General features: G+C 46.1%; 1 protein-coding gene across 1 annotated transcript in view; it reads left to right on the top strand.

The window, feature by feature from the left end:
• LRP1 (LDL receptor related protein 1) overlaps nucleotides 1-23,785 on the top strand; it is a 400,693-nt gene that overhangs the window by 160,886 nt on the left and 216,022 nt on the right. Inside the window, exons 5-7 of the mRNA XM_056867046.1 lie at nucleotides 8,445-8,564; nucleotides 10,797-10,925; nucleotides 12,855-13,118. Coding sequence (XP_056723024.1) covers nucleotides 8,445-8,564; nucleotides 10,797-10,925; nucleotides 12,855-13,118 — 513 coding nt within the window. The remainder of the gene's footprint in view (nucleotides 1-8,444; nucleotides 8,565-10,796; nucleotides 10,926-12,854; nucleotides 13,119-23,785) is intronic.

Here is a 23,785-nt window from a genome sequence, read left to right as displayed (position 1 = left end):
ATGACATCCCTTCAAATATTTAAACATGGCTATCATGTCACCCCTTAACCTTCTCTTCTCCAGACTAAACAAACCCAGCTCCTTAAGTCTCTCCTCATAGGGCATGAATTCCAGACCTTTGACCATTCTGGTCGCTCTCCTCTGGACACGCTCCAACTTGTCAACATCCTTCTTAAATTGTGGAGCCCAAAACTGGACACAGTATTCCAAGTGAGGTCTGACCAATGCAGAATACAGTGGTAGTATTACTTCCCTTGATCTAGACACAATGCTCCTATTGATGCAGCCCAGAATTGCATTGGCCTTCTTAGCCGCCATATCACACTGTTGACTCATGTTCAGTTTGTGGTCCAATAAGACTCCCAGATCTCTTTCACATGTACTGTTGTCAAGCCAACTCTCTCCCATCCTGTACCTGTGCCTTTCTGCCTAGGTGAAGTACCTTACACTTCTCCCTATTGAAATCCATTTTATTGCTTATGGCCCAGCTCTCCAATTTATCAAGGTCATTCTGAACTCTGACCCTGTCCTCTGGGGTATTAACTACCCCTCCCAACTTGGTGTCATCTGCAAATTTGATTAGCATATCCTCTGTTCCATCATCCAAGTCATTTATAAAAATATTAAGTAGTACCGGTCCTAGGACAGACCCCTGTGGCACCCCACTGGTCACTTCTCTCCAGGATGAAGTTGTGCCATTAATGAGAACCCTTTGGGTTCGGTTGATCAACCAATTACCAATCCACCTAACAGTAGCAGTGTCCAGCCCAGATGGCCATTCTCTGCTGCCGTGTGGAACAGTGTGCGGCCATTCCGTGCAAAAGCAGCCGAGAAGACACGCTTGGAGAAATGCCTGGTGGGTGCTCGATGTCCACAGGGGATCTTTGCAAACAGTCCTCTCCAATTCCCGCTGGGCTGTGTATGCTCAGCAAACACTCGTTTCCTATGGCTGTTTGCTCAGAGCTTATAAAAGCCCCTGCCATTGTTAGGGAGGATAAGGCTAAGTTAATTCTTCCCCAGATGACTGCCTGACGGGGCCTGGGTTTAATAAATGTTATTTATTACGTGTAATTCCATTAGCCTCGAGAGAGAACTAGAGAGAGGGAGAGAGAACGAACGACCTCCATTGTGCCGACTGCTGCCAAAACTCAGAAGGTTGTAAGGGTTGTGCGGACCTCCTTGTGCGCGTGCCTCAGAGGGGTTTCCTGTACTTCAGCGTTTGTTTATTTGTTATTACAGTTAAAAGCAAGCAAGATTTATCACCGGGGTTAAAAAGGGGGAAAGCAAAATTAAATAAAAGATTTGCCCCGTGGCACAGAGTGGTAAGCTGCAGTACTGCGGTCAAAAGTTCTGCTCATGACCAGCGTTTGATCCCGACGGAAGTCAGTTTCAGGTAGCCGGCTCAAGGTCGACTCAGCTTTCCTTCCTTCCCAGGTCAGTAAAAGGAGTACCTGGCTTGCTGGGGGTAAAGGGAAGATGACTGGGGAAGGCACTGGCAAACCACCCCTTAAACACAGTTTGCCTAGTATCCGTCGGGATGTGATGTCAGCCCATGGGTTTGTAATGACCCAGTGCTTGCACTGGGGGACTACCTTCACCTTTACTTTTGCACCTTGAGATGAAGCTGGCCCACTGCCTCACCTGAAGTGCTACTTCTGGGAGAAGAAGAAAAGTTGGTTTTTATATGCCAACTTTTTCTACCACTTCAGGGAGACTCAAATCGGCTTACAATCACCTTCCATTCCCCTCCCCAGAACAGACACCCTGTGAGGTAGGTGAGGCTGAGAGAGCTCTAATAGAGCTGTAACTTGTAACTTGTCCAAGGTCACCCAGCTGGCTTCGTGTGCAGGAGTGGGGAAACAAATCCAGTTCACCAGATTAGCCTCCACCGCTCATGTGGAGGAGTGGTTCTCCAGATCAGTGGCTATCCAGATTCTCATGTGGTTCTCCAGATCAGACTCCACCATTCCAAACCACTGCTCTTAACCACTACACCATGCTGGCTCCCATGCTGGAGAGTTGATGGTATGGCATGGTTGGCTTCCTGCACTTGTGGCCCACAGGCAAAGGACCACTGGCTGAGAAGTGCTAGTTGCAAGATAAGGATTGCTGGACGTGGTCTCTGGTGAAGGTACTTCACCATTGAGCAAAGTTTGAAGCCTTCCTCCATCCTAAGGAACCTTCCTCTGTCTTCATTTAGCTCTTCCATTGGAGAATGAGCCACTGAAGTTGGAGGAAGGCTCCTGGGGCGATCCAACCACCTTCCACACTGACCTGTGCTCTCACTTCCCTCCAACTTAATTAACTCTTTCTCTAATGGAAAAGCCACAAGTTGGAAGAAGGCTGTGTGGATTGGAGGACGAACCACCTGAGATGGTGGGTGTCTCCTTAGGATGGAGGGAAGTTCCTCTAGCCTCAGGAAGGATCCTATTGTGGTTAATTAAACACTTAAAATCTGGCCAGAATGGCTTGCAATCTAACAGGCACAATGCACAAGAAACAAAGGACAGTGGAAGCGAAGCACAGCCATTCGTAGGTGCGATTGCTTTGCAAATGACCAGGAGGAGAATGGCTGCTGCGGGAGTATGTTCTGGGGGAAAGAAGCTGTCTCTCCTGTAACTCTGATTACAAATTGCATTATTTGGGGCGACCTCATACCTTCAGTTCAGTCAGGACGACTTGCGTTATCAGAGAAACCGTCATGTATGCATTCGCCCCGCAGCGCTTCTCATAACGAATTCCACATTGAAATTGTGGGAAGCCGGTTGGACACAAATACATATGCATGGGAGCTCTTGCGAGCCTTGAAATGCTGAGTGCCGAAGAGTCGGCGGTAGCAACCAGGGAAGAAAAGGGTGGGGGGGAGAGACAAAGAGCCATTTGTAGGTTGAAGTGCATTCTAGTCGCACACAATGAGTGTCCCTTTTAGCCACAAAAGGCGCAGTCCCCCAACCCCTTTTGTGTGTTAATTGGAGCTGCAGAAGCTTATCTTATTGCAGCTTTATTTGAGTCGCTGGCAAGCTCAGCAAGTTGGTGCCATTCATTTATTTATTTTACCACATCGAAGCCTTCTGGGTTGCCCCGGAAGGTCGGACCAGAACCAGCGGGTTGAAATTAAATCAAAAGAATTTCCATCTAGACGTTAGGAAGAATTTTCTAATGGTTAGAGCGGTTCCTCAGTGGACAGGCTTCCTCGGGAGGCGGTGAGCTCTCCTTCCCTGGAGGTTTTTAAGAAGAGGTTAAATGGCCATCTGTCAGCAATGCTGATTCTGTGACCTTAAGCAGATCATGAGAGGGAGGGTACCTTGGCCATCTTCTAGGCATGGAGTAGGGGTCACTGGGGTTGTGTGGGGGGAGGCAGCTGTGAATTTCCTGCCTTGCGTAGGGGGTTGGACTAGATGACCCTGGTGATCCCTTCCAACTCTATGATTCTATGACTGAGGCAGCATCGGCGTGTGCGTATTGTTGTTTCTGGGAACTGCAGGGCTGGACACTCCCAGATAACCCCAAAAGCCATTAGGCAGTCAATTTATGAGATTGGTTTGGGGGAAAAAGAAATCCTGTGATGTACATGAAACATTGTGGCTTCCTGAGGCTTTCCGGTGATTTAGGTCATACGATCATTATCTCTTCCAAGTGTTTTCTCTGAGGTTGTTTGAGCCAGCTAGCCTCAGTGCCCAACTTTTATTTCTTTAAACAAAAGAGGATGCCATCCTATTTTACAAAAACTTTTGAGGTATTTGGATTGACCTGAAGAGATGACCCAAAAAATCCTACCCCTTGTTGCTTAATCAGGGTAATTTGTTAACAGTGTCACTATTGTAATTATACACTTATGCATGGTTTGGAGAGAGCGGACAGCTTTTCTCGCTCTCTCATGATACTAGAACGTGGGGTCATCTGCTGAAGCTGGCGGGTGAGAGATTCAAAACAGATAAAAAGAAGTATTTTTTCACACAACGCATAATTAAATTGTGGAACTCCCTGCCCCAGGATGTGGTGATGGCTGCCAACTTGGAAGGCTTGAAGAAGGGAGTGGACATGTTCATGGAGGAGAGGGGTATTCATGGCTACTAGTAAAAATGGATGCTAGTCATGATGCATACCTATTCTCTCCAGGATCAGAGAAGCATGCCTATTATATTAGGTGCTGTGGAACACAGGCAGGATGGTGCTGCGGTCGTCTTGTTTGTGGGCTTCTTAGAGGCCCCTGGTTGGCCACTGTGTGAACAGACTGCTGGACTTGATGGACCTTGGTCTGATCCAGCAGGGCTTTTCTTGTGTTCTTATGTTCTTATTTTTTGCTTGTGGAATCTGTTTGCACGTGTGCCGAAGGTAGATGTGAAATGGGTTCTGGAAACTTAGGAGATGCTTCCTAAACTGACATCATTTGGGTTGGCAACATTAAAAACAAGGTTGTGAGGAATAGAAAAGTCTGCTCCACGGCTCTGACCATGAAAGGCCCCACCAAGTAGGCCTGAAAAAGCCACAGCAACTGCCCATGTATTCCAGCAAGCCCACACATGAAGAACCGTGGCTGAGAAGAACAGGAGATCTGACCACTGTTCGCAGATCTATCCTTCATTTCACATGAACACCTGAAGCTGCCTTATACTGAATCAGACCCTTGGTCCATCAAAGTCCGTATTGTCTACTCAGACCGGCAGTGGCTCTCCAGGGTCTCAGGCAGGGGTCTTTCCCATCACCTACTTGCCTAGTCCTTTTAACTGGAGATGCCAGGGATTGAACCTGGGACCTTCTGCATGCCAAGCAGATGCTCTACCACTGAGTCACAGCCCTCCCCACAGACATGGGCTTGGATCCATCAGAAGGCACAGACAGAAGAGATATCCTCTGTGGAGCATGACTTCCCTGTCTTCCCCCTCGCACAGCTGTTCAAAACGGCCCCTGAAATTCTGCTCCTGGGAGACAGAGTGCTAGCATGAGGGGAGTGATAGGGTGGCCAACCTCCAGGTACTAGCTGGAGTACTAACCAGGTACTTCCAGATACTAACCAGATACTTCCTGCTATTACAGCTGATCTCCAGCCAATAGAGATCTGTTCACCTGGAGAAAATGGCCACTTTGGCTATTGGACTCTATGGCATTGAAGTCCCTCCCCTGCCAGACCCCGCCTTCCTCAGGCTCCACCCCAGGAATCTCCCGCTGATGGTGAAGAGGGACCTGGGAGCCCTAGGGAGTAATCACAGCTCTGCTATGGAAGGGGGACCACTCCCTACTAGGGTTGCCAGCTCCGAGTTGGGAAATACCTGGAGATTTGAGGTGTGGAGCCTGAGGAGGGCAGGGTTTGGGGAGGGGAGGAACCTCAGTGGGGTATAATGCCAAACAGTCCACCTTCCAAAGCAGCCATCTTCTCCAGGTGAACTGATCTCTGTAGCCTGTAGAATTTTAAGGACAGTCTAGGCATGGCATTACGTTCTGTGGTCATCTCGGGTAGTTGCTACTAGACTAGCTCCTTGTCAATGTAGAGGAAAAATTAGTCTGTCAAATGCGACTTGTCTTTAACTGACCTTGGTGGAATCCTGAGTTGCCACAGATTATTGGAGAAACGAATACAAATCACTATTGTGGAGAATTCGTTATTGGCCCCAGTTGTCCCTCCGTGCAATGGTGGAAACATGAGGCAGATGGACATTTTATTAACATTTATTGCAGCCATGCATAACAATTATGAAAGCTTAGCTGATCGGGTAACTTTGTTGGATGCACTGATCTCATGCAGGACTTCATGGCCTTAGTGTTTAGAGGTGAATCTCATTTTGGGGATCTCATAAAACCGCTTCGGTTACCAGATCACGCGAAGTGATGGTATCACTTTACTCTGCTCTGGTTAGACCTCACCTAGAGTATTGTGTTCAGTTGTGGGCACCTCAATTTAAGAAGGATGTAGACAAGCTGGAACGTGTCCAGAGGAGGGCAACAAAGATGGGGAGGGGTCTGGAGACCATGTCTTATGAGGAAAGATTGAAGAAGCTGGGTATGTTTAGCCTGAAGAGGAGAAGACTGAGAGGGGATGTGATAACCATCTTCAAGTACTTGAAGGGCTGTCATATAGGGGAGGGTGCCAAGTTATTTTCTGTTGCTCCAGAAGGTTGGGTCAGAACCAACGGGCTGAAATTAAATCAAAAGAGTTTCTGTCTAGACATTAGGAAGAATTTTCTAACAGAGAGAGAGCGGTTCCTCAGTGGAACAGGCTTCCTCGGAGGTGGTAAGCTCCTTGGAGGTTTTTAAGCAGAGGCAAGATGGCCATCTGTCGGCAATGCTGATTCTGAGACCTTATGCAGATCATGAGAGGGAGGGCATCTTGGCCATCTTCTAGGCATGGAGTAGGGGTCACTGGGTGTGTGTGGGAGAGGTGGTTGTGATCCTGCCTTGTGCAGGGGGTTGGACTAGATGACCCTGGTGGTCCCTTCCAACTCTGTGATTCTATGGGATACCCTGCTAAGAGGCTTTTAGTATTACACATTCTTTCTTCTTTTTTTTCTTGTTCTACTTAAAAAAAAAACATCGCTGGTGTTTTTGCCTCAGTTATTCCCGAGGGAGGCTTGAATTATTCATGAAAACAAAAATCTGTTAGGAGACTGTAGTTACCCCATTCCTGAAGACATGTGTAGATACAACACTGGGTAGAATGGCTTGCAGTGATATATTATAGCACCATTCTTTGAAAGGCACTTAAGAACAATCCATCCTGCACTGTGGATTATCACTTTTTGCTCCTGTAATGCTTCATTGACATGGGGTACCTTCTGATGATCTGGGAAGGAACAGATGCTAATTCGCTGTTATCGCAGAGAACCTGAAACTCTTTACCTGGGACAGAATTCCCATAAAAATCCCCCTCTCTCCTTGGGAACTGCACAGAGGAATCATACTTCGTGTCCTTGCTTTTGGCAGTGTGCGCCCTCTTCTCAGGCCTATTTGCATGGCTAGCAACCAGCACACGTTACACTGAGGAAAAGAGCAAAAACTTCCATATGTAAGAGGCTTAGAAACAAAGGGTCAAGGACGAAAGTGGGCATACAGAGAAGAGCAATGACTATTACAATTGTATGCCGTATGCACAGACCAGTGGTTCCCAAAGTGGGCAGTACCACCCCCTGGGGGGTCAGTGGTATTACCTAAGGGGGCACTAAGAGGCAAGAGGGCAGCAGGGGGGGCGCTAGAGGTGGGCGCCTTCAACTGTGTTGTTCACTAAATCACAATAGATCAAACTATGGCGCCATGCTGGCAAATTTGGTGGAAACTATCAGCATTTTCCCCCGCAGACTTTGGTACCACTGGATCAAGTTCATCAGTTTTGTTGAATAAATTTCAACTAAAAAGTTTTAATTTGATGTGCAATTAATTATTACTGTTTTGAAATGTTATTGTTATTATCTTGTTTAGTGCATCATGCAAACCCCTATTTTGAATAATGCTTTTTATAGGATAGGGCAGGGGGCACTGGGGTTGAGTTTGTGGAACCAAGGGGGCGGTGGCCCGAAATGTTTGGGAAAATCTGGCATAGACATTTGTGTGCAGTATTGGGGCAGCTCTAGTATAGATGGAATGATCACTGCCATAGTTTGTGTGAGTTGAGCCCAAGCCAGCTTCTGTACATTCGTGCTCCTATTCCTGCCATGTTTGGTGCCCTGTATCAATTTATTTATTTATTTAGAGGGTTTTTTTAAATGGATCTGGAAATAGTAGTTATCATTTTTGTGATGCTGATCCGTGATGCACCAAGGGCCCAGGTCACATTGTGATTGCAGTGTTTGAAATATGTATGGGATTCATACGGTTTTGCCAGAACTGTAAGGTAACGGAGGCATCTTTGGCCATTTATGCAGGACTGTTTCCCCATGGTCACCCCCAACAACTGCTGTGGTGCTTTGTTTTGATTACGCGTGCCTTTCCTGACAGTCAGAAGTCGCCTCGCTCTCCCTGCGGGTCTCTGTGCGTTTTGCTGCGTTTTCCGGATTCTCGCTAAAATAGCATCTGGAGAACACGGGCAAAATGCATGGAATCACATGGGGAGAGCAAGACGACCTCTGACAGTCGGTAAAGGCATGAGTAATCAAAACGAAGCACCAGAGCAGTCGGCGAGGTGACCGCGAGGGAAACAGCCCTGCATAAATGGTCTTCGTGTCTTTTTGGGGGGCACAACCAAGCTGAGCAGTTTAAAAATAATTGCCATTTTTACAGTCCAATTGTTAGACAGCAGCATCAAGAACTGCAGAATTTTTGGGGGCCACATATGGATGCTGTTAACGCTGATGAGAAATCCAGTGTGCATTCTGGCCCGTATACGTATTACGTTTGCTTCACAGACGGCTTTAAAGAAAGGTCTGACTAAGCCTCACATGTGAAGGATGCTCTAATATAAACCACTTTCCTAGCCTCTAATGGATACCATTTGCTTCTTTTTCTCTTTTCCTTAGAATTCTTGACGAACTGCTCCACTATGGGCTGCCAGCACAATTGCGTCCCAACTCTGAACGGCCCGGCCTGCTATTGCAACAGTTCCTTCCAGCTGGCTGAAGACGGGAAAAGCTGTAAAGGTAGGCAATAATGAGGAGAGAGATGGCTGGCAGGTGCCGCTGGAAAACCTTGTCAGGCTGTGCACTTGATACACAGAGCTATGTCTTTCCTACCCGTTATAGTCCGTGAGAATGTATGGTAGGTCTTATTTATTGAAAGACTTCCAGTGCTGTAGGAAATCTGGAATCGGAGTTTAGAACTCTTGATTGACAGTCAACAGCACTCATGCATTAATTAACGATATCTCTCAAGCGTCACATGTCTGCATCTTGTGATGGGGAAAAGCCTGCGTAAGCATGGCCCAGGCTAGCCCGGTTGTGTCAGATCTCGGAAGCTAAGCAGGGTTGGCCCCAGTTAGTACTTGAATAGGAGACCACCAGGAAAGTCATAGAATCATAGAGTTGGAAGGGACCACCGGGGTCATCTAGTCCAACCCCCTGCACTATGCAGGAAATACACAACTACTCCCCCAGTGACCCCTATTCCATGCCCAGAAGATGTGTGTGTGTGTATGGGGGAACCCTTTAGGATTCCTGGCCAATCTGACCTGGAGGAAATTTCCTTCCTGACCCCATAGTGGCGATTAGAATTGAGAAGGATGACTAAATCATAGAATCATAGAGTTGGAAGGGACCACCAGGGTCATCTAGTCCAACCCCCTGCACAATGCAGTAAAGTCACAACTACCCCCCCCCACACACCCCAGTGGCCCCTACTCCGTGCCCAGAAGATGGCCAAGATGCCCTCCCTCTCATGATCTGCCTAAGGTCATAGAATCAAGTCCAGGCTCCTATGCAGAGGTAGGGAATGAGAAACCACCTCTGTTCATCTGTTGCCTGGAAAACATTATGGGATCTCATGTTGATGGCACTTTTCACCAGCAAGCATTTTAGAAGCTGCACCACTAATCATTCTGTAAAGGTGATTTCATATGCATCGCAGATACAAGAGTTGTGTCATTGTTGCTTTTGGCTAAGCCAGATAATCTCACTTTCTCTTTTCAAATACAATTTTTGGCTAACCTTAGAGGTTGGTATGCATCTTTTGATTCAAGCACGACAGTGGCAAAGCTCTTAGAAACAGTAATCTTAAAATGGGTTATGGTTTAATGTTTCCTCCTTTTTAAGAGCCTCTGTATTTTGAGGATTCTCAGCTTGGCATGCCAATACTTTGGAATCTTGTCCTGTGAAAGCCCCATTGAAATGAATGGGCATTACGCCAGAGTATTACAATCCATTCGCACACCTACCATTCATTTCAAAGTGGCTGATATAGGACAACTTCCCAGTGGATTGGGACTTCAGAAGAAAGCCCTCCAAGAAGTGAGTATGTTCTTATTTCATGTTGCCCAATCATTCTAATTAAAACAAACAAACCCTTTCTCTCTCTGCCCAGTAGCACCTTAAAGACTAACAAAATTTCTGGCAGGATATGAGTTTTCGTGAGCCACAACTCACTTCTTCAGATACAGCTGGAATGTGATTCCATCTATCCTTAAGTAGAGAAGAGCTAATTAGACACACAATGGCAATGTAAATGTAAAAAGCAAGTCAATGACATTAGCAGGCGTGGTTGGATTAGGTGTGATATGCAAGGGTGTGGTAGGCATGGAGAAATCAGCATTGGTAGTGAGACAGGAATCCCAGATCTCTAAAACTCACACCCTGCCACAAATTTTGTTAGTCTTTAAGGTGCTACTGGACTCCTACCCTTTTCTCCAGCTGTGTCCGTCAAGTCGCTTCCGACTCATGGCGACCCTATGAATAAAAGTCCTCCAAAATGTCCTATCTTTGACAGCCTTGCTCAGATCTTGCAAATTGAGGGCCGTGGCTTCCTTTATTGAGTCCATCCATCTCTTGTTGGGTCTTCCTCTTTTCCTTCTGCCCTCAACTTTTGCTAGCATGACGGTCTTTTCTAGTGACTCTTTTCTAGAAGACTTCTAGTCTTCTCATAATGTGACCAAAATACGGTAGCCTCAGTTTAATCATTTCTCCAGCTAGTGACAGACTAACACGGGTACCCATTGTGATCTATTTCTCTGCCCAGTTCATCTACTCATAACAGCTTGTTGTTGGGCATGTTATATATCAAACAAGTTAGTTATTAAAGTGATTTGGTTGGCTTCATATCCCTCATTTCGGGGACAATTATTAAGTACTGTACAAATGGTAAAAGGTTAGTATGTTTTGGTTAGATTCCTCCCCCCGCCTTTGGCAGACCAAGATGTTTTGATTTCTCTTCCCCCCTAACAGATTTTGATGAGTGTACCGTGTACGGCACCTGTAGCCAAACCTGTACCAACCATCATGGCTCCTACATATGCAGCTGCGTCGAGGGGTATCTTCTCCAGCCTGACCACAAATCTTGCAAAGCCAAGAATGGTAAGAGATTATTTCATGCCTTAAACTATTCTGCCGTTCTACAAGTTACTTCTGTTTTCCCCATTGTCTTCTTATTATCAGAGTAAAGTTTTGTTGTGATATCAGTGTCTTCCACATATATATATAAAACACTCAGACTCATGGCTTGTTGGTGGTGGGGGCACTATCTTGGCTTTTCCTGTTTTCCTCTCCTGGCAGCCCTTAGCCGTTTCCCTTTCTCTTCTCCCTTCTCTCGCTTTTGCGACTGCCTTCCGGCAGTGGTTGATTCATTATTTCTTCTACTGCCCAAAGCATGCAACAGCCAAAGAGGAATTTCTCAGAAAATGGCTGCTAAAATACTCTGCCACACCTGACATTCAAAAACTAAAATTACTTCTGAGCAGCCTCAGCAAAAGCTATACTGTTGACTTGGCAAATTTCTGTTTTACTGTGATTTTTAATTCTTAAAATTATTTATAGTGTATGGCCTATAGGCTACTAAACTTGAATAAAGTGAACGGCGCTTCCTTCTCTCCCACCTGTCTATATATTTCTGTATTTCCTTCCCTCCCCTTGGCAGCCCCAGCGTTTGATTCTCATCTGTACACCCACCTATCTTTTCCTATTCCTCCCCAACTTCAACTTTACCTCCCATCCCTCCTTCTCACCGTTTTTCCTGCCTCCTTCTTTCCCTCCTTCCTATCTTTTACCTTTTTTGCTTTCTCTCTTTGCCCAGCTCCCTGCTGGTTGAAAGTAACCAAGGCAGGAAAGCCTTGGCAGTGTTGTTTGGGGTTGCTTAGCATCCCTCTAAATGGCTCACAACATCTTACAACATAGTCATGTGAGAGCCCGGTCAGCATTCTTTTGTTAAAATTACCAACATCACTTAAATTATTTCTTAAAAACTGGCCCAAATTTTTATTTTTTTCCCATTTCTGATTTTTCTGCAAAACTTCCCCCCCACCCCGCGCCTGTTTGTAGCCCCTCCATTTGTCTTTGGCCCCATCGTGTGGATTTTTTGACCTACACCCTGGAGCCAAGTTTAGAATTAGATGTCTAGGTACATACACATATATTGTGCTGCAGTTATTTCATGTTGGCTGTCGTAATGGAAGATGATTGCTTGGTTCCTTGGGGACTTCCTGAATGGTGTTTAGAGAGTGAAATGCTCCCTCTTCCAGCATCTCATCAGTGAAACATCCCAGATTTTTAGTTTATTGTTTCTTTTGCAAGGCAATACATATAACTTGTTTGCGTGGGAATGCTTTTTCCTTTGGGAATGGACAATTGGATCGTTGGACACATTGCTCCATATGATAGTCCTATCTCTACTTCCTTCTCTGCCTCAAAAGTTTCCCCTTCACTTTTTTTGGATTTTTTAAAAAAGCTGCAAAGAGTGAACTGAAACTTCATATAGAGACTATCATACTCCGTTAGTCTGGGGCAGGGATCCCCAAAGTGCTGCCTGTGGACACCGTGGCACTTGCCAGCACCTTTCCTGATGCCCGCCAAGTGTTTTTAGGAAGTGGGCAGGGCCAGGTGGAGCTTTTGCCCAGCAAGCCTTCTGATTGGCCACTGGAGGTTTCTTTAGCTATGCAGATTTTAAAAAACACTACTTTGGCAGCGGCTGCCACCATAGCTCAGATATCTTCACTGTGTGACTGAAAGTAAGCCGCAGCCACCATTTTGTGGCTGCGCCCACCATGCTGCGTCAGAATCCCAAAGGTGCCTGCAGGCTCAACAAGGTTGGGGACCCCTGTTTATTTATTTATTTACCGTATTTATTTTTCATATTTGTAGTCTGCCCTCCCCAGCAAGCCAGCTCAGGGCGGATGTTCCGGGATGTCTCCCTTGCAGTGCCTTTGGTGGGCCTCATTCTAGGAAGTGTGAGTCACTGATGAAAGCTGCAAGTCCGTCTTGGTTCCTCATCGTCTCTATTTCTCTTATCAGAACCCGTGGATCGACCTCCCATCCTACTCATTGCCAACTCTCAGAACATCCTGGCGACTTTCTTGAGTGGTGGGCCCGTCCCTAACATCACTCCCACCAGCACCAAGCAGACCACTGCCATGGACTTCAACTATGTAGAAGACACCGTCTGTTGGGTCCATGTTGGTGACAGTGCCTCACAAACGATCCTGAAATGTGCCAAGATCCCCAATCTCAAGGGCTTTGTTGAGGAGCGGTCCATCAACATCTCCCTCATCTTGCATCGTAAGTAGATACTGGTTGCATTGCACTCCTGATCAGCTAATTGTCCTTTTAAAACAAATACTGTGATTTTCTTATAGTTTTTTCTGGCTTATATTTTATGTTAGGGATCGTAACAAAAACACCCTGTAGCAAAAAGAAACGCATATTCTTTGACAGAAAACAAATAATTTTATTAGCACAGAACTTTGAATGGAACAAACAGCAAAGGACAACTGTTTTTTGGGGGAAAAGAGATCATATTTAGTATATGTTAATTAAATTATTCATAACCTTGTCCCTTGAGGCAAGGTTTTTTAATCTCGTTTGCACAAATTGGATACTGCTGGATGGGAGGGCTTGAACGATTTGCTGTGAGCCACGGAGGGAAACGGTTGGCTCAGCAGAGATTTTGTTGTTTCTCAGGCAATACTTATAACTAAAATTTTCATGTGCCCCCCATCTTCCATGTGCTCTTGACTGCCTTCTGCATCTTCATGAATGGCAGGTTGAACAGCTGATTTTGGAATGGCTATTGTAACAAGTGAAATAAGGGAGACTGAAAGACCCCTATCAAATTTGAGACGTGTTTTTCTGCTTTAAACATTAAGGGAAGGATAAATTAAAACTGCCTCCTTCAGTTGACACCTACCAGGAAATTTACGGTGCGAGTTCCTTCTTGGTTCTTTATTGTTATCTATTATTTATGTGCTCTATTGATAGTTGTAGTTTTATTTTATTCGCAATTCTCAAAGGAATTTATGTTGAGGGTTGAAACTAGTTATTTATGTATACATACATGCCCCACTTTTCTCCCCAAAGAGACCCAAAGTGTCTTACAAAAAAACCTCCCCTCCCGTTAAAGTACATAAACTACAGGTTGAGTATCCCTTATCTGGAAATCTGAAATCTGAAATGATCCAAATGGAATTCCTGGCCGCAGAGAATCCTTTAAAAAACGGGCTGGGAAAATTCATGGAGGACCAGCCTGTCAATGGCTATTGGCCATATGTGCTAAACTGAACCATCAGGCTCACAGGCAGTGTGCCATGAATACCGGATGGATGCACAGTAAGTGATGGCTGTGTTCCTCATCCCTTGCTTATAGGCATCTGGATACTGCTGGCAGCAGGATACTAGATTAGACCAACCTTCAGTTTAATCCTGCAAGGTTCCTCTTATGCCCTTTGGCACCTCTGGGACGTGTGGGCTCAGGTAGAACCCAGACACGTGAACAGGAAAATATAAATCCTGTAATGTCTGCCAGCTAGAGGCATAATGGCTTGATAACAAATCCTCTTATAACAGTGAAAAGAAACTACTGGTTAAGAGCAGTGATTTGGAGCGGTGGACTCTGATCTGGAGAACCGGGTTTGATTCCCCACTCCTCCACGTGAATGGTGGAGGCTAATCTGGTGAACTGGATTTGCTTCCCCCCTCCTCCACACGAAGCCAGCTGGGTGACCTTGGGCGAGTCACAGCTCTGTTAGAGCTCCCTCAGCCCCACCCACCTCACATGGTGTCTGTTGTGGGGAGGGGAAGGGGATTGTAAGCCGGTTTGAGTCTCCCTTAAGTGGTAGAGAAAGTCGGCATATAAAAACCAACTTCTGCTTCTTCCTCTTCTTCTTCCTCTTCTCCTTCCTCTTCTTCCTCTTCTCCTTCCTCTTCTTCCTCCTCTTCTTCCTCCTCCTCCTCCTCCTCCTCCTCCTCCTTCTATTTCTTCTTCTTCTTCTTCTCCTCCTTCTTCTCCTTCTTCTTTGGTTTAGCTAAGCAGTGGAGACCTGTATTTTCAGAGCCCTTTGTGGTATTCCCTGAAAGAAGAAGGCAGGAGGGATAATACTTTATCCTATCCAGGAACAGCTTTCCCCAGATCTAAATAGAACAAATGATTAACAGCGTCTTGGCTGTACTTTGTCACAGCATCCTCCTACATGATAGAAACGATTTGGGTGAGGGTGGTGTTGGATAGAAATTGAACGAATAAATAAAATAACTAGGAAGACAAAGAGACAGCAGGTTAAAGAATAAGCATTTAAAGGCGATGATAGAAGTTCTAGGTCTGTAGCTTTCTTGGTTCCTAAGTGGGAGGCTGGACTGTGAAATGCATTATCTCTGACAGTGCAATTTAAGAAAAGTTACTCCAGCCTTAGCCCATTGATTTCAGTGGGTTTAGACTGGAGTAATTCTGCTTAGGATTGCACTGTAAGTCACGGATCCTCAAGATGTAGTGTGCCTTCCCCACCTTGAGAGGTGTGTGTGGGGAACCTGGGTATTTGACATTCTAGGGAGGAATAGGATCCAGTTGATACCTTGGTACCTTCATCAACTAATATCAAGGGGTGGTGGTAGAATTGGTTTGCCTGGCTCTTGGCTGAGAACCCTCATTTGGTTCAGATTGGATTTATGGGTGTGATTGAACCTCTCATTGCTTTAACGTCCCAAATGATTTGGGAAGAAGGACATTTTTTAAAAGAGCTGCCTTTCCCCCCCCCCCTTATGACGCCCGGGAAAGAATTTAGAAATGGCAGAGAGATCTCGTTTCGTTCCACGTCTAGTGCCAGTGTTGAGACATTGCTCTCAAACCCAAAATCCTTGCTCGCAGCCCTTACACGCTCTCTTCTGGCATACATGATTGCCCCTGGGTTGGGTGGGAGGGGGCCGCGAAGATAGATGAAATATTGAGTGGAAGGCCATTGTCAAAAAACGAGAGATTGCACTTAGAAGCTTGCCCACTGCCACAAAAAAATATGGTGAGGCAAAGAATTGAACGTGGGCCTCTCTTGAATACGTCAGACTTTTTTGCGTACTTACTGTTAAGGATACGGGATCCAAGTATTTTCTTGGCAGTTCACGTCAGTTTACGTCAGTTTTTACCCCTGAAGAGTGGATGTGGTTATTTCCTTTTATTTAGGCCTTGGGCTTTGTGGATTCCTCCCTCTTGTGAAATAGATCGTGTTTTGTACTGTGGCTGTGGGTAGCTGCTAGGAACTCTGGCTCCAGTATTTGCTGTTTTCTCCTTTTCAGTCTTTGGCTCTCCTTTGTTTTTGTTTTTTGTTTTTTTAATCCCCCCCACAGTAAGCTGGCTGCATAGTTTCATAGAAAATACTAGTCATATGCTGAAATCTAGGATTGATCAAATAACTTAAGTTGCATTGTTGTTGTGCTTGTGATTTATTTTATTACTGCATTAATATTGGCCAAATAGTTGCTGCTTCCCAGTCTTTTTTTTTTTCTAATCTAAGCCATCTGGGAGGCAGGGTGAGTAATTCAGAACAAGCTGCATGGATTGCGGTTGGATTCTCTGTTAAGCTCTGTTGCCATAAGGAAGCTCCGCGACTTGCCTGGAGCTTTATGTGACATGGTAGACCGAGAGGGATCCTTAATAAACAGTGAATTGGTGCCATTGTCAACTGGTAACCAAGATATCCTTTAAATATTCTGGTAGGCCTATTGCCCCGACCTGGATAGCCCCAGGCTAGCAGGAAAAGAGGAAGACCCAACAAGAGATGGATGGACTCAATAAAGGAAGCCACAGCCCTCAGTTTGCAAGATCTGAGCAAGGCTGTCAAAGATGGGACATTTTGGAGGACGTTGATTCATAGGGTCGCCATGAGTTGGAAGCGACTTGACAACACTTAACAGCCTGGTGTTATCTGATCTCAGAAGCTAAGCAGGGTCAGCACTGTTTAGTTTTTGGATGGGAGACCTCCAAGGAATACTAGGGTTGTGGCACAGAGGCTGGCAATGGCAAACCACCTCTGTACATCTCTTGCCTTGAAATCCCTACAGGGTCACCATACGTCAGCTGTGATTGATGGCACACACACAAAAAGGGCTATTTTATTGTGTTTCGTGTCACCCCTTCCAGTTGCCAGCTCTACCTGACCTATTCCATCTACTTCTCTACACCCGTTCTTGGTGTGTTGATCACCTACTGAGAAGGACTGAGGACCATCCAATCCTTCTTCAGCTTCTATGCCAGTTTTCTGTCAAATTGGAGACCACTCCAAAATCTGGTATATGCCTCTATGAGTTCCTTGGGAGAAGGTTGCGATACGAATCTAACAAATAACGCTTCACTGAAGAAATATCTTCCCCCAACCTACTTCTGTTTCTTTTTCATTCCATGAAAATTTAATCGACTCCATCAGTTTCCTTCTTCCTCTGCCAATTTTAGCTCCTGAGAAAATGTTCTCTGTGCTCCAAAGAGTTCTTGCTATTCCTTGTTCCCTCAAGAAAACCATCTTCATTAACAGGTCCTCTCCTAAATTACCAACTCTTTGTCTCGTCTGCGCGTTTCACTATTAAGGAAACCCTCACTCATTTGTTTTCATTGCTCTGTTGGGCCTATGGTTGCCAGGTCTCTCTTTTTCCACCGGCGGGAGGTTTTTGGGGTGGAGCCTGAGGAGGGCGGGGTTTGGGGAGGGGCTTCAATGCCATAGAGTCCAATTGACAAAGCGGCCATTTTCTCCAGGGGAACTGATCTCTATCGGCTGGAGATCAGTTGTAATAACAGGAGCTCTCCAGCTGGTACCTGGCGGTTGGCAACCCTAGTTGGGCCTTCTCCCAAGGGTCCACATGAATCTTGCCCATCCAATAGCGATGGTACTCCTTTTTGTCGGCTCTCATAACTGCTTTTAAGCCAACAGGAAACAGCTTTGTTTCTCTCAACATGGAGTTTGTGCCACTTAGGAACATGGTTCGTGTGGAATAGAAAGTGAAAGAGATCAAATACATGAGTGACTGTGTATGTGTAAGGGTGGGGATCTGCCAATCCAGTTATCAGCTGTGCCAATCCCCACACTGGTCTCTCTCAGCCAGCGTGGTGTAGTGGTTAAGAACAGCCGACTCTAGTCTGGAGAACCGGGTTCGATTCCCCACATGAGTGATGGATTCTAATTTGGAGAACCAGGCTTGATTTCACCACTCTTCCACATGAAGCCTGCTGGGCTAGTCACAGTTCTCTGAACTCTCTCAGCCCCACCTACCTCACAAAATTGTCTGTTGTGGGGAGAGGAAAGGAAGGAGATTGCAAGACGGTAGAGAAAAAGGTAGAGGAAGTCAGCATATAAAAACCAACCCTTCTCCTTCTCTTTCTGCTCCTCCTTCTCCTTTTCCTCCTTCTCCTCCTCCTCCTCCTTCTTTTCCTCCTCCTTCTCCTTCTCCTCCTCCTCATCCAGTCACAATTCTCTCAGAACTCTCTCAACCTCACCTACCTCACAAGCTGCCTGTTGTGGGGGTAAAGGGAAGGTGATTGTAAGCCGCTTTGAGACTCCTTCCGGTAGAGAAAGGTGGGGTATAAAAACCAACTCTTCTCCTCCTCCTAGTGCAAAGGCTCCATAGAATCAGCTCAAGAGGAACAGAGACCTTCACTCACAGCCAGTGATACTAGTTCATTGATTGGTCCTTACAAAAGTGTGTTATGTGAATTACAAAGCCTTGGGGCTTTGCTTTTGGACCAACCTGGCTGTAAACAACTGGTCTGGGGGGGGGGGGGAGTGCCAGTGTGAATGGGATCGAAGGGAAATAAGTAATAGTAGGTGGGAAGGGAGGATTCAGCGTTCCTCGTTTGCATATTCCTTTTGCACTTTAAATTGGACCTTTACCGTACCCTTTCACCATGGAGCTAGAAAAGATTCTTAAGCGTAAGGATGTGTCACTGGCCACCAAGATCAAGTTAATTCATGCCATCTTATTCCCTATTACTATGTACGGGGGTGAAAGCTGGACAATGAAGAAAGCTGACAGGAAGGAAGTAGATTTCTTTTGAAATGTGGTTTTGGAGGAGAGTTTGATGGATACCGTGGACTGCCAAAAATAAAAACAAATCAGTGGGTTATAGATCAAATCAAGCCTGAACTGACCCTAGAAGCCCAAATGACTAAAGTGAAGCTGTCGTACTTTGGTCACATTGTGAGAAGACAAGAGTCACTGGAAAAGACAATCATGCTAGGAAAAGTTGAGGGCAGCAGGAAAAGAGCAAGACCCAGCAAGAGATGAATGGACTCTATGAAGGAAGCCATGGCCCTCAGTTTGCAAGACCTGATTAAGGCTGTTAAGGATAGGATGTTTTGGAGGACATTGATTCATTGGGTCACCATGAATCGGAAGTGATTTGATGGCACTTAACACACACACATCCCTGCATTCTGCGTGATTATTAAAAACCTGCATTTAAAGAGCACCATGTGCCACCATCCTGTCTGGGTTTGCCCTGAACGTTTGGGTTTGTATATAATTATATGCACAGGAAGTGAGATTAGTTTGAAAACATCCTGTTTGGTCTTGGAAGGATGCTCTCTAATTAGCCAGAAAGACGCTTTAACTCACTCTGTGCCCTTTTGCATCTTTACTCTTTCCAGTTTTTTTGCTTTTTCCTTGCAAGCTCAAGTCAAGCTCTCCTTTCCACCGCTCCTTTTCCAAGAGGCCGCCTCTCGCCTTTCATTCTTAGGCCAGACAGAAATAGTCTGAACCCTTTGAATCTGGAAAGGGACACGGGAAGGGCATACCTCCAGCGCTTTCGCTTTGATCTGGGGGGATTCGTCCATCCACTGAAGTTGTAGGAGAAATTATCGCTTAGCCGTACAGTCCAAGTTGTAGATGACCCAGGACGAATATGAATGTGTCCTTGAGGCGATTGAATATCCTTCTGCATGTATTATAGGCAAGACACCTGTTAGGCCGTTGCGTCTCGTTCTGCGGACTGGTGTCATGGAAAAGTTAAAAGTGGGTATGTGTACATGAGAGCCAGCATGGTGAAGCGGTTAGGAGCGGTGGACTCTAATCTGGAGAATCGGGTTCTATTCCCCACTCCTCCACATGAAGCCTGCTGGGTGACCTTGGGCTAGTCATGGTTCTCTTAGAACTCTCTCAGCCCACACGGAGGCAAGCAATGGCAAACCGCCTCTGAACATCTCTTGCCTTGAAAACCCTGTGAGGTTGCCGAAAGTCACCTGTGACGTGACAGCACTTTCCACCACTACCATGTGTGTACACATGAACACATGAAGCTGCCTTATACGGAATCAGACCCTCAGTCCATCAAAGTCAGTATTGTCTACTCAGACCGGCAGCGGCTCTCCAGGGTCTCAGGCAGGGGTCTTTCGCATCATCTACTTGCCTGGTCCCTTTAACTGGAGATGCCGGGGATTGAACCTGGGGCCTTCTGCATGCCAAGCAGATGCTCAACCACTGAGCCATGGCCCCTCACCTCATGGCCTTGCACCCTCACATGAACACACGAAGCTGCCTTATACTGAATGAGACTCTTGGTCCATCAAAGTCAATATTGTCTACTCAGACCAGCAGGGTCTCTCCAGGGTCTCAGGCTGAGGTCTTTCACATCACCTCCCTGCCTTGTCCCTTTAACTGGATATGCTGGGGATTGAACCTGGGACCTTCTGCATGCCAAGCAGATGCTCTACCACTGAGCCACAGCCCATATGTACATACATTTGGAGATCTGCAGGGATGTTTCCTGGTAATGAGGTCTTTGGAGGCATTTCTGTATGGCTTCGGCTTAGGGGAACTGTACATGTGGCTTAAGCATATCCAGTAAGTGTGACAGATGCTTTAGTCTGCTTTATTTCCTCTGCTGCACTTTAGGCACGGGCCGTGGTTGGTCATGCAGTCTGTACTTCCGGTCTTCACAATGCGAGTTCAAGCTTTTCCCAAGGAAAGCCTGCATGGGCTACCCTTTGCGCTCTGCATGATCAAAAGAGGCGCACAGTAAATCTGTCCCTGTGGATATGTCTTTGGGCTGCATGTGCAAATTGTATGTGTGAACTGTCCAACGCCTTAACCACTACACAACGCTGGCTGTTCAATCTAGTCCTCAGCAAACCAGCCAGCTTTTGGGGGATGGCACCTCTGCCCGGTCTTTGCACAGGCTGGGAGGATTAAGACACAAATTAGTGCAGCGGTAGCAATTGCCACGTAGCTTTCTGACTTAGAAATACCTGATATTTTTTCCTTGTCCCGGGGCCAGCTAGTTTTCTTCCAAAACGACAAGTTGGTCAGTTTCTGCCAACACCTGTATGCAGCTGGCTGGATGCCGCTGACATTGCCATCGAAGCCGCTGGCCAGAAACAGCTCCCCATACATAACTTCTCCCTACTGTAAGATTGCACTGACTCATTGTATTGCATATTTAAAAAATCCTTGCTCACTGCTTTCTATTCCCCCTCCTTCAAGGAACTGGCATGTGGATGAGCTCACCAATTTCCGATGAGGAAAGGTTGAAGGAGCTGGGTATGTTTAGCCTGAAGAGGAGAAGACTGAGAGGGGGTATGATAACCATCTTCAAGTACTTGAAGTACTATGGGGAGGGGCTGTGGCTCAGTGGTAGAGCATCTGCTTGGCATTCAGAAGGTCCCAGGTTCAATCCCTGGCATCTCCAGTTAAAGGGACTAGGCAAGCAGTGTGACCGCAAAGGGACTGAAATTGACCATCCTCTGTGCTAATGTTGATGCGCCTGGAATGAGTGGGTCTCATGCATATTTGTAAATCTGCAGAACGTTCCCTCTGTGAGGCTTCGCAAACTAGAACTTCCACTGAGCTTCTTTTTATTGCTGCAGTTTTTTTTGAAAAAACCATCCAAGTAACCCTAGGGTTTTATTCTCTCCTGAATGAAGTCTGCCTCAGTGCTTCAAAATGTGGATACTTGGCATGCTGCTGATGGTGAAACTTTACTGCAGGTTTTCACTGCTGCTTACGAAAATGATTCTGTGTATTTGCTTCCTTCCCTACAGCCATTGTCTGTCTGCCTGCCTGTCTGCCTGCCTGCCTGTCTATCTGTCTGTCTGTCTGTCTGTCTGTCTGTCTGTCTGTCTGTCTGTCTGTCTGTCTGTCTGTCTGTCTGTCTATCTATCTATCTATCTATCTATCTATCTATCTATCTATCTATCTATCTATCTATCTATCTATCTATCTATCTATCTATCTATCATCTTTGACAGAACTGCCCTTAGTTTTACACGAGCCCTGGATTAAAACGAGGAATTTCAACCCTGCCTACAAACGGCTCTAGTTGCAATGGGAGAAAGTTACAAGTTGTTTGGCTCAGCACTGGCTCGAATTCTTAGCATGGAGATGCAGAATGTCAGTCCCAATAATCCGGAGGGGCCCTCTTGGCCTCATGTTCTGCGGACCGTACAGAAAGGCCTTGTTTGCATTAGAGAATTTTACCTGGGTGGTTTGCATTAGCCGCATCACATCTGGACATGGGCTGGCTTAGCATGTGTTTCCTTAAGGGGAACCCCCAGCTTGGTTCTCAAAATGTGAACTGAACCTCCTTTGAAAGACACACAGAATTGCTAAGAGGTGGATAGACTTCTCTCCTCAGTAGTCCCAGCCCAGAAATTTGGGGGACCCCTGAATTAGAGGAACAGAGGTCTTGAGACTCAATGAATGTTATACTGGGCAGACAGAAGGACCTCTGGGGGTGGTGGTAATGAAGGTGATAAGTTATGGTTTCCCATAACGAAGAGCACATGAACACATGAAGCTGCCTTATACTGAATCAGACCCTTGGTCCATCAAAGTCAGTATTGTCTACTCAGACCGGCAGCTGCTCTCCAGGCTCTCAGGCAGGGTCTTTCACATCACCTACTTGCCTAGTCTTTAACTGGAGATGCCGGGGATTGAACCTGGGACCTTCTGCGCGCCAGGCAGATGCTCTACCACTGAGCCACGGCACCTCCAAGGGGCAGAGGCTATTTTTTTTAATTTAACAAATAAATAGTGGTATTCAGATTAAACGAACACCAGCATGTTGTTAAGAAGTAGACAGAAGACACCCTTTCCCAATAAATGCACCTCCTGTGGCAACCTTAATATGTCACTGTCAACCAATCTAACTGTCCTGGTTTGGATTGTGTAGATTGGTTGTGTGAAGAAGTACTTCCTTTTGTGAAACAGTAACTGTCCTGGTTTGGATTGTGTAGCACAAGACAACAATGGGGGCAGAAAGTGAGTATAAGTCCAACGGATTACTAGAAAGAAAGATGTCTAGCCCTGTTTTTATCTATTACAGTCTGGAAAGATTGGGATTTTCTCCCACCGCCCCTTTTAGGAAAGGGAGGCTTTCTTTCCACCTTTCTTTCGTTCCCCTTCTTTCTCTTCCTGGATGTACCAGTTCTGTTTCTAATCAAAGAAATCCTGGCGAGAGGAGAATGTCTGCTCACATTCGAGGACAAGAGGGAGCCGTTCTTTCTTTTTTGTCTCTCCCCCCAACCTATCCGTGAACCGGGATCAGCTTGCCGAAAAGGAACGGGCCTCTTGAGCTGGTCCCTGTGCAAAAAAAACCCAAACTAAGACAGCAACAAAAAATCCCCAACAGCTCCTGAGCTTCGGGGACGTTTCAAATCACCCATAATGAGCTCCTAGTTGTAATTATGGGCCTATCATTGCAGGGTTGGGACTCCAAACCCCTCCGAGTGGGATCTCAGAAGCAACCGGCTTTGTGGCTGCAATTCCCGTTTTGTTAAAAATCAGCAATAAAGACCTCATTAGCGTCAGCCGACAGCGCAGTTTGGAAGCTCGGTGCTAAAGCCCGGGTTTCCCAAAGGTGCCAAAATACCCTGATTTTTAAAAACAATTTGGCCATTTATTCATGGGAGGGTTTGCCTTGGATTTTTCCCTTTGTAGATGCACATTTTCCCCATCCAAATTCTCAAAACTCAAAAATAAGC

The sequence above is a fragment of the Euleptes europaea genome, chromosome 1, assembly GCF_029931775.1.
Source record: "Euleptes europaea isolate rEulEur1 chromosome 1, rEulEur1.hap1, whole genome shotgun sequence".
NCBI lineage: Eukaryota > Metazoa > Chordata > Lepidosauria > Squamata > Sphaerodactylidae > Euleptes > Euleptes europaea.
This window is presented reverse-complemented; position numbering and strand designations above follow the sequence as displayed.